Here is an 11,062-nt window from a genome sequence, read left to right as displayed (position 1 = left end):
TGGAGGTACAGTGACTGATTTAGGCTGGAGCCGTCTGTTCCTGTTAGCAGCAGTCACTGACAGTGCAAAAGAAAGCCTTCGCCTTTAAAGACACTAGGTGAGCTCTAACCTTGAGCTTTAAACTGATCCAATCTGGATCCAAGGCCTATTAGGCAAAAGATACATGGAAGCTGACTCCTGCTGCTGCTAGCAGCTATGGCTCACATCCCAATACCCATGTCCCAGTCCCCTCTCTGGTGCTTTTGGCAGTGCTCACGCCTTTCTCTAGCTGTAAAAACTACCCCAACGCCCTGTTGCGTTGAATTAGTCACAAATCTTGTTGCCAACCACGGGGATTTTTCCAGTGACAACTCTCATGCTGGATATTGCTAGCATGCAGGCAGCCTTTCCAGTTAGCACGCAAGCCTTTTCATTATAAGGCATGATGCGGATATTCAGGCACAAAACATGGCCCTCTCTTAGCCTAACAACACCACGAGGCCTTTAATCTCACTGGAGCTAGTTCCCTCATGCTATATTAGGTCCTGTCTTTCCAAACTTAGGATTCCTGATGGGATGGGGGAGGTAGGCTTGCGGTTATGAGAGGAGACTGGAAGTTAGGCGATCTGCCTGGGAGGCCACCCCTGCCGCAGATGCCCCTCTAACCTTCAGCAGGACAATTAGCGTAGTGAGGTAACAGCAGTGCTCTGGAGGCAGATACAGGAAATGACACATGCTGTTTTGTGCTGGGAGCCACATTTGTAGCTTAAAATGCTCTGTGGTTTTTATTTTCCCTTTGCAGTAGAGGGAAATAAGTGCTAGAATAACCCACAAGGAAGCAGAGCCTTGACTGTCTCCAACTTCCCGAAAGTGTGCAACTTCCCAGATCTGTGCAGGAAAACATCCTCCACCTGTAGCCCTGCAGAGGGAGGGCCATGGGCAGGGTAATGCCAGTGCCATGTCCTCACCTACCTCCTGTCCCCACCCTGAGGGACAGGGGACACAGGGGTGTTTCCACAAGCAAGATGGCTTTGGGGCACAGGTCTTTCCCCAGCATGCTAAGACTTCAGGGGCTACTGCAACCCTCTCCTCCTTGTAGTGCTGGTCTTTCTGAAGGGAAAAGACAGCAGCACCAAGAGGGACTGCTGAGGGGCGCTTCTGGTGAGGTGCCTTGCCTCTCTATAAAGTCTGCCCGCGGCCACGCCGTGACCCCTCACAGGGCAGCCTCGCCTCCGGCAGCCTAGCCCAAGGAGGGGGCGGGACGGGGAGGTGTTGTTTTGGGCCGAGGCCGCGGCCCGCCCCGCCCCGCCGGCCTTAAAATGGCGGCGGCTGGAGCGGAGAAGGACAGAACGGGCAGCCATGGCGGGAGCAGGCAAGTGTCTGGCGCTGCTGGCCGCCGCCCTGATGCTCGCTGGCGCCGTGCTGGGCAGCGAGGACCGCCCGAGACTCGTGGGGGCTCCGGTGGACATCCCCAACACCGACAATGATGAGGGCCTGCAGCGGGCCCTGCAGTTCGCCATGGCTGAGTACAACAAGGCCAGCAACGACATGTACTCCAGCCGGGTGGTGCGGGTCATCAACGCCAAGAAGCAGGTGGGTGCCGGGGCGGACTGGCCCCTCCCCGGGATGTGGGGGTGTGTGTGTGTTTCGGGGTCGGCCGTGGCATCCTCTGGGGAGCAGCTGAAAAGGAGGTCTGTGGGATTTCTTTGGAGAAAGAGCAGTCCTCAAGTGTGAGGGGTTGTTCAAGCTGGGTTTTTTTTCCACAGAAAGTGAATAAAATATTTTTTTTATAGCTTACATCTTGTCAATCTGAATGCCCTTGAGTGCCGTGTGTTAGTGAATAAGGTAATTTCTTTACGCTGCTGCTGAGTTAACACATGTCTTTGTTTACTGACTAAGGAAGCTGTGTTGTGGGACTTGTTTACTTGGATTTTGCTTCCTGTTTTTGAAAGGGTGCCAAGTGCATCCGCTGTGGAGGTTGCCACATACAATCCCCTCTGTACTTCTGGTTTCCATCATATAACCAGAAACCTCTGCCTTTCTGCTAGGCTTCTCTTGTCAGAGAGCCCTTCTATATGTGCTGCAAATAAAGCTGCTTCTGCCCACTTGTTTTGTTGTAGATTGTGTCTGGAATCAAGTACCTAATTAAGGTTGAGATTGGCCGGACAACTTGCTCGAAGCCAGCAACTGATCTCCAGAGCTGTACTTTCCATGATGAGCCACAGATGGCTAAGGTAGGCTCCAGAGCACAGTGTGTTGGCCCCTGTGTTTCCAATCCCTTCCCTCTGGCTGGCTTAGTATGGAGAGGTATGAGTAGTGTCCCCTGTCTGCCCCAGCCAAGATCAGAGACCTCATGCCTTTATGCTTAACAAGATATTGCCCTTGCAGGACTTGTCTTGCCAGATGACGGTGACAGAGAAGGCAGGGCCTTTTAGCCTGTTTTGTAAGTGGGGATCTGAGGCTGTAGGGTATGAAGGACTGTGTGCCTCAGTCATCTTAAAAAGTGCTTGTGGTCTGGATCACAAGGATGTATGAAGGAAACTGGCAAGCCTACCGGTCTCCTGGCTCTCAGTCCAGTGTCCTGACTCCCCATACCATTCTTGGCTCCTCTTGTCTCGTGGGGATGTAAACATGCTTGACTTGACACACTTTCCTGGGGGACTTGTTACTGTGAATAGTACTTTGGGCTAAGCATTGATCACAAGAGGCAGATTATCCCTGTTCTCTGTGCCTGTCAAGCTGTTACCTGGGAGTCTTGTCTCATAGCAATGCTTTTTAAGGAGTACTTTATCTTTTCAGATGAAGGCACCAAACGTTTGCCCTGATGTGGCCTGAGTCTAGTTCTTTGATAGTACTTCATTACTTCTATTAATCATAGCGATAGACTTAGCTTCTCTGTATGTGCCCTTTCTGCTGGCATGTATGAGAAATATAGCTGTGCACAAGTGATCCATTAAGCACTTAGCTAGAAGCTTGTGTGTACCATAACGACAGCTGCTGTGATTTGACACATGGACATACAGATGAGCCGTGCTTACCTGTGCCTGACAGCTTATGTTGGAGTATTACCCACGTGGAAAGCTTTCCTGTGTGTGAATGGGTAAAGGAGGTAACCTGATCTTCAGAAGTGCTGACTGCTTAGCTTCTCTGTTAGTGTTTGAGAGAAATGATTCATCCTGAGCAGGTACAAACAGGAGTGATGTTACAGAACATTTGTCAGGAGAGTGCAAATCTAGAGAGCCATGGAAGTGGTGTACATTCTGCATCATGTGGGCTAGTAAATCAGTGTAGAACAATGGTCAATGACACTGTTTATGCTCTTAATCCAATAACTGCTTTTTTTCTTTCTCTCCTTAGCACACCATTTGCAACTTTGTGGTGTACACTGTTCCTTGGCTAAACCAAATTAAACTACTGAAGAGTGAGTGCCAATAAGCCTACCTTGGTCCAGCAGAAGCCATCAACCAGTTGCTCAGATTTAAAAGAAAAGCAATAACACAAATAGAGATGGGCTTTAGCAATACATGTTAAGTCCTTACATACGCTTGTGCTATGCAAGTTAAACTATGTAACCTTCCTTTAAAGCACAGTATGATTTCAACTTTTTCTTGTTCGTAATCACATTTTAGAGAAGCTGTTTTGGACTTCCTACAGCTTTCCCAATAAAGTAATTCCAACAACAGAAACCTGGTTTAAAAAAAAAAAGCTTGGTACCCCTGTTAAGTGACTACTGTAAACATAAAAGCTTAATTAGTAATTGCTGTGTTCTGTGGTTTTCTTTGAGCTTCTCCTGTCTTGGAGGGAGGGTTTGCTTTTTATTTGTGATATAAAAAGCCCAAAGAATGGGGTGAGAAGGAATGTGGGGCCCTGATCACAGGGGAGATAAACCATGTCTCCTTAACCTAGCCTCTGGTTTTGAGTAAGAGATGGAATTCTGTAGCCATTTTTACTGGAGAAACACTCTGCTTTTGAAAACACTGCACTATGCAGCACTTCATCTTGGGGAGATTAGCCAAAGCTTGTACTAATGCTGTGATCAGCGTGGGTCCTGGCTGCTGTACTAGTCTGTCGCAAGACTGCCTGTGTTTATGCAGCTGTGCTGCATAAGAATTAACCACTCTATTGCCTTCCTGCTCTGCCTTTGGGGTGCATCAGGAACCCTTGCTTCCTGTGGCAGGTTCCATTCCTGGCTTTGTCTGAGCAGAAAGCCAGAGGGCTTTCCTTGTAGTCTAAGCAGTAGCATGACTTGTTTCACTTATAACCTGAACTATAGCTGGTGAAGCTGGAGCAGTAGCTGTTTTGGCATGTGTGCCTAACCCACGACAGCTTCAGTTTACAAGTAGAGATGGGTGCAGGATTGCCTGGAGTGCATGGGGGCAAGCCTGTCTCTGGTTGTGGGGGTGGGGTGGAATGTGTATTGTGTGTTAGCTGGGGGAGTTTGAATGATGTCTGATCTGGGCAAATGCCTTTAAATCAGCAGGCAGAGAGGATCTGCACCCAAGAACTCTTAAGAGAACTGTCTGAGATGTTTCCTGTTAAACTATGATGAATTTGTATTGCAGGGAAATTAGGGATACTGTACCTGTGTGGGAAAGGACAGGTGACCCTGATACCCATAACCTAGTTAGCCTAAGGACAGCCTAGTGCAAAAACAATGAGAAAGTTAGTAATTGGTGTTAAGTGGATAACTGATAAGAAAGAAACCTTGTTATCAGCCAGTGTAGTTTTACAGCAAATGGGTATAGTCCACAAAATCTGGCTTTATTCTGTGAGTGTGCATGTTTTCCAGAAGCAACCCTCTAAATCGAAGTGGGTGTTTAAGCCTGGTGGGGTCTTTCACTGAGTCGAGTGTGCTGCTGCTTGTTTCAGTAAGTATGGCATCGTGTTTGGGGTTGGTGTGAGCATCATAGGGAAAGACAGCTCCAGATCGAAGAAAATGTATCTTTTCAATGTCTTTTGATGTCCAAGAACCCAAGGAAAAAGGACAAGGAAGCTACCCTGAGCAGAAGGCAAGTGAGATTGGAGCTTGGGATCATGCATAGGAGGGGTCTTTTGGTTTTTCCTCCTGGGGAAGACTGAAATGAAGGAGCAGGATCCTCTCGAAAGAAATTTCATCTTTAGGTAATAGGGGAAGGAGTCTTGGGAGTGGTCAAAGGTGCTGAGCTGAGCAACAGGGATGCTTCTTGTTTTGCATAGCCGTAGTAGTGCATTTCTTACTTCGTCTTGTGTCTTTGTTATTCTGTGTTTTGAAGTAAACTTATTCCTTTTGGTGTAAATCTCACCCAGGGATGAAGCAAGTCCAGTGCCCTGTCATGCCCTAAGTTAATCCTCAAGCCCAGGAGTCCTGTGGCCAGGTCTGGTGGACCTGCTTTGAAAGGAAGGTGGGAGGGCTGCAGAGAAGAGCTGCAGAAGTGATCTGATGGCTGGAGAAAGCAGCTTGAGGTGAGAATTGTAAGGATGATGTTATTCTTTGCCTAAAAAATGTTGTCTCGATGAGAGCTAATGCAACCACATCTTTGGGCATGGAGGGGCTCGAATCTAATGAAGGAGAGCAAAACAAGAAAGTAACCAGTAAACAAGCTTCTGGTGCGAAATACAGCTCCCTAGGAGTGCTTCTTCTGCGGGTTGCTTTCTCCCAAGGGAAATGCCACTTCCCATCATTGCTGGGGTTTGATGAGCTTGTGGTGAGCACAAGGCCAGATCTCGATTCATGTTGTCAGCAGGATGAGCTGGTTGCCCGACACCAAGGATCTCCATCCAGCATGTGCTCAGGTCACATAGGAATTATTCTCCCTGCTTCCCTGCCATCATTGCTCTGAGTGCTGTGCACAAAGGTGGCCCATTTCTCTTGCCCGCCAGGTCAGCAACTGTGCAGGTGCCTGTCTGCCACATCGTTGGGTCAGTTACCCTGCCAACCGAGGAAATCCTGGTGCCAAGCCGCTCAGGTGCCCCCACCTGTCATTTTTCTAACTAGTTCCTTCATTCGTACATGCTTGTTCTCTGTTTTCCAGTTTATCTATACAAGCACTAGGCAGTGGTGAAGGGCTCCATCATGCTTTTGGTGGGTTTTCCTGTGTTTCCCTTTTATCGTCTTGGCTTGAGGCCTGGATGGGTAATTGCACCAGTCTCCTTAGTAAGGAGACTAGGCAAGAAATGAGGATGCAGATGGATGTAACCGGCATTTCCACCATTTTGCTGTATTTATTAGCCAGCAACACTGAACAGCATGCGGGAAAGAGTGGCCGTGCCAGAGAAAATGAGAGTTTGAGTCTTCTGAGCTCCTGAATTCAAAGGTACTGTGTTTTCATGTTGAAATGCCAATGACTAAGGGCACAAACGAATGGCACAGGTTACCCCATGATCACAAGCTGCTGAGTGTCAGCCTTGGTGATTGTCCCCTATGTGCTCTCCACTTGGAGCAAATGCTAAAAAAGGCTGACCTAATTTAAGCACCTTCCACTTTGGGCTGTGTTACTTTGCATTTGCAACAGGCTAAGAGCATTAGTGGAAGTGCCTCTGCCAAGAGAACTTTGCTTGCAGGTCTTTCTGCTTGGCTGGCTGCAGTGGCTGGGTCAGCTGAACTCTGAGCCCTTATTTTTGGCTGCATCTGCTGCCTGACTTTTTCAAGTGTCAGTGACAGACATGAAGGAGTGACCAGGAAGTGCTTATTTCATGTTGTCTCTTGTTATGCTTTGCTTGTATCTGACAGATCAATTCTGGGGTCGTGCTTCCTTACACTTAGGGGGGTCAAAGCTCTGCTGCTGCTACAGCTCATGAACCCAAAGCTTTTTCCTGGCTCTGGGACTCAGGGAGGGATTTAGGGCCAACCAGCTGAGAAGTGTAGTATACCTTAGCAGTGCCTGCACCTGCAGACCCATACTCACATGGACTTGTAGCTCCCAGCTCTGCAAAGCACAGCTGAGACACAGAGCTGTGAAAGTCATGATGCTTTTGGAGCCTGTGGGCATTACTGGTGTGCCACAACTATGGCATACTCAGTTAAAGACAACAGGGCTGTATCCTCATTAGTGTGAACAAACAGAAGTATTGATCCCACCTGACCAGGCTGGCAGCATTCACCCTAGCTGGCTCTTTTGGGGAGCATCTTATATGTGTGAGAGTCTGAGATAAAAAGCAGCTTTACCATGAGAACTGAAGAGCCCAAACACTGGTGAGAAATGCGGTACAGGTTGCCTTTGGCTTTTCCACCATATCTGGGACCCTCACCCACACACCATCTCTGCCCATGACCGAAGACCTCGTTTAAGCTTAAGCCTGGGTCCCCTGTGCCTATCTGAGGTACACCAGATGTGTCCTTATCTCTGGCCCTGGCTGCTGGACCTACCTTGTAGCTTTGTCTCCAGCCCCTTCTGCTCCAGATTGGGCTCCCTGGGGCGACTCTGGTCCCAGTTCATCTTCTCGCTGTGTCTGGGGCCGTGATGCACCCTGTCCCACCCTTGGCTTTACCAGTCATACTGAAACCCCATGGGACTGTGCCCTGTTGGGGAGGACACGGCCAGTGCTGGGGGCCCCTCAGCTACTGGCTCATCTCTTACTCTTGCTGCTCCCTGTGACATTCCCCTGCAGGGTCTTTCTGATATTGTTGAAGCTATCTTAAAGATATCAGCACTCCTGCCAGATGAGGATGCTTCTGTCTGCACACAGCCTAAACAGCAATTTCCTGCAATTATGAAAGCAAATGACCATGTGAAGATCCAGGTCACTCTGCAGCCCTTGGGCTGGGCTGTCCAGTGCTCTTGCCAATGTGCATGTGCTCAGGATGTACAATATTGCTTAGCCTAAGGCACGGAGGCTTCTTAGTGAGTGTTTGAAGGTGCTAGGTTGTTTGTATTCATCGGGAATATGCAATGCCTTAGAATCACTGTAGCGTGGATCCTCCAGGAGATCAAATTTACTGATCAAACCCATGTCCCATTTTGAATCTTGGTGCTTTATCTTTTGATGATGACACTGGAGAGGTAAGACTTCAGATTCCTTTCCTTGTGGGATGCAATAGTGATCTGGAGGTCATTTCTGCAAGGTTAAGCAGGAAAGTGGGCTGAACATGCACCAGCACTGTACCCAGGTGGCTGAGGCGGCCAACAGCATCCTGGCTTTTATCAGGAATAGTGTGGCCGGCAGGAGTAGGGCAGTGATTGTGCCCCTGTACTTGGCACTGGTGAGGCTGCACCTTGAATAGTGTTCGGTTTTGGGACCCTCACTACAAGAAGGATGTTGAGTTGCTGGAGCATGTCCGGAGAAGGGCAATGAAGCTGGTGAAGGGTCTGCAGAGCAGGTCTTATGAGGAGAGGTTGAGGGAACTGGTGTTGTTTAGCCTGGAGAAGAGGAGGCAGAGGGGAGACCTTATCGCTCTCTACAGCTAACTGAAAAGAAGTCATAATGAGGTGTGTGTTGGTCTCTTCTCCCAATTTACTAGTGATAGGACGAGAGGAAATGGCCTCAAGTTGTTTCAGGAGAGGTTTAGATTAGATACTAGTAAACATTTCTTTACCAAAAGTGTTGTTAAGCATTGGAACAGGCTGCCCAGGGATGTGGTTGAGTCTCCATCCCTGGAGGTATTTAAAGGACATGTAGACATGGTGCTTAGGAACATGGTTTAGCGGTGGACTTGACAGTGCTAGGTTAATGGTTGGACCTCATGATCTTAAAGGTCATTTCCAACCTAAATGATTCTATGGTTCTAAGTGTCCTGCTGATGATGCTGGGTCTCTCCGTGATTTGTCACTCAGCTTTGGTGGTGGCCTGCTGGTGAGAAGGTGGGAGGGCAGGTGCCTGGTTCCCCTTTCCAGGCAGCATGGTCCAAGACTTGGCAAGGAGAGGTGAGCAGGACTCTCAGTGCCCACCTGTGTGAGAAAAGCAGCCAACCTGAAGGCTCCACAATGCAGATCCCTGCTGTCCCCCTCTGATACGGACATGGCTCAGTGTGGCAGTGGACCTTGGGGCAGGACTCAGGGCTTGAGGTGACACTTGCTATGTTCTATGACACTAGCCTTTCTGTGTCATCACTCGCATGGCATTGCTCAACCTTGGTTAGTGGTTAGGCTCATACCGTAGGATTTTGCAACAGGGAAGAAAAGGAGAAGCTCAGCCGCTCGTCTCCATGAGAAGCTGGTGCATGAGTGTTGGGGCGTGTGCTGGGTGCTGTTTCTGACCTTGTTGGCAGCGGGTGTGAGTATGTGTGTGCGTAGGACTGGTGACGGGTAAACCTATCTCTGCTTCCAGCTGGAGAAGAACCACCAGTGACCCACGATGCTTCCATTGTACTGTGTCTTGCTGGGAGACACTTGTCCCTGCTTCTCCACCAGCTGAGGAACGTCATACCTTGTGTCATACCATCTCCACCCCTTTTCTTCTAAGCACCCCGGGGTGATCTGGCTGTAGCTGGGGCGAGGCCATCATCAGCAAGTGAAGGCATCTCCTCCCTCTACTTACCTCTTGGCCCATGTCTGCAGGTAGGTAGTGCTGGAGGTGGCTCTTGCCGCTCACCGTACAAACAGGCGTCCTGGCTGTTCACAGCAACAGTCTGTAGGGGACACTGTGTGACAACATCACTTCATCCTCTCCCCTTGACCTGGAGAATGACTGGAGGGGGAAAACCGAAAGAAGCTTAAAATAAAATCTAAGCATGTAGACATTGTATCAATTTAAAAAACCATCATGTGAGCAGTTAGGAACCAGTATGAGTGCAAAAAAGTGAAACTTTCTCCCTAAGTGACTCTTCTGATATAAGTGTGTGCATCTACTCAGTTGCAAGATGATCCCATAGACAAGCTAAACCCAGCAGGATCCCCTCTGTCCTCCTGTGGAGTACAGGTACCGCAAAGGGCACTACCCAGCTACTCAGGCCTGGCCAGGGAATTGATTTTATATCTTGAGTATAAAAGTTGGCAAGAAAAGAGTGGTTTCAGGTGAAGTAGTGATGTTTACACTAAGCATACCCCTCTCCTTTGTCCTAGGTTAAGTCCCGCTATCTGTACAGTTGAGCAGTGGTTTTCTTCCCTTCTTAAGGGGCTAAGGAGGGAAACCCTGACGTCCCTGGAGAAAAGTTACCATTTCTGGGTGCCAGAAGTGGCTAAGAACAGCTTAAAACCTGTGGTATTAACATCAGTCAAGCTTGAATCCTCCTTGTTCCCAGTAACGTAGCCCACCCTTGACTGTGGGGTGGGTGGTGATATTGCTGCCACCCTCAAGGCCTCCCATGCAGAGACATCCTGCCCTCACTAGTGATGAGGAAAGCATGGACCGCTTATCTCTGAACATCTTCAACCCTCTGTCATCTCCTGTTAGAATTGCTGCAGTGACAAGTTCTGTGAATTGCTACAGGACAGAGAGGAAAATGAAATGCCACCCTCAATCACATGGCAGCCATAATGACTGCAGGGCTGGTGATCATCTCTCTTCACCCTGTTTGCTCCTTCACTGTTGTAGTCCTGGGCTAACCAAGGTGCAAGACGAGTTGTGCCAGGACCTGTCCTAAGCAGCTGCCTAGGGAAGTTCCTACCTCTGGGTACCAAAGGCCAAAAGCACAGTGATTTCCGCCCCCACAGGAGCATCAGGAGACTTCCGTGGTTAGTAAGGCTAGCGTTATCTTGTTGATGGCCAACCAAGCTGGATGAAGCCAACTGTGTTGATGAGAAGAGGCCGGAGAAAAGTTTGGCTGGGCTTTTTGGGTGACTTCAGCCTGCAAAACCAGCCATGCTAGTTCTGAGCATGCCTTTTCTGGAGGAAAGGGGGCACCAGAGCCGTTTGAAAAGATGCTCTTTGCATACCATGTTGCAGCTTGTCTGTGTGAAGCTGGATGTACCAAACTCTGTTTGAGCAGAGGTGTGATTTGGTGAACCTGGGGGTCACATGGCTGGTCCCAGAAGGGGTTTCTGGGAACTCTTCAGGAGCAGGCTCCCCTCAAGAAGAGCAGTAGCCTGTAAGATGAAATTAGCTTTGGACCTCTGAGCCTGGCTTGGCTGGGCAGATTGGCTAATCATACTGACCTTCCCATGTTAAAACTCATGGGAATTGTTAAGATGACTACAGATTTTTAATTATCTATTTTTCCTCCCTGGAT

At 48.9% G+C, this 11,062-nt stretch overlaps 1 protein-coding gene and 1 long non-coding RNA gene across 2 annotated transcripts in view; both read left to right on the top strand.

The window, feature by feature from the left end:
- Positions 1-558: 558 nt before the first annotated feature.
- CST3 (cystatin C) lies at positions 559-3,736 on the top strand. Its single transcript, XM_075088582.1, has 3 exons — positions 559-1,572; positions 2,100-2,213; positions 3,337-3,736. The coding sequence occupies exons 1-3, from the start codon at positions 1,339-1,341 to the stop codon at positions 3,412-3,414; spliced, it is 426 nt and encodes a 141-aa protein (XP_074944683.1). The 5' UTR covers positions 559-1,338; the 3' UTR covers positions 3,415-3,736.
- Positions 3,737-4,863: 1,127 nt separating this feature from the next.
- The window catches only part of LOC142055108 (uncharacterized), a 59,786-nt gene continuing 53,587 nt past the window's right edge, over positions 4,864-11,062 (top strand). The window contains exons 1-3 of the long non-coding RNA XR_012659810.1: positions 4,864-5,421; positions 6,188-6,272; positions 9,223-9,452. This is a non-coding gene — a long non-coding RNA (uncharacterized LOC142055108). The remainder of the gene's footprint in view (positions 5,422-6,187; positions 6,273-9,222; positions 9,453-11,062) is intronic.

This window comes from Phalacrocorax aristotelis, chromosome 3, assembly GCF_949628215.1.
Source record: "Phalacrocorax aristotelis chromosome 3, bGulAri2.1, whole genome shotgun sequence".
NCBI classification, from domain to species: domain Eukaryota; kingdom Metazoa; phylum Chordata; class Aves; order Suliformes; family Phalacrocoracidae; genus Phalacrocorax; species Phalacrocorax aristotelis.
The sequence above is the reverse complement of the archived record's forward strand: the minus strand, read 5'-3'. Positions and strand labels throughout refer to the sequence as shown.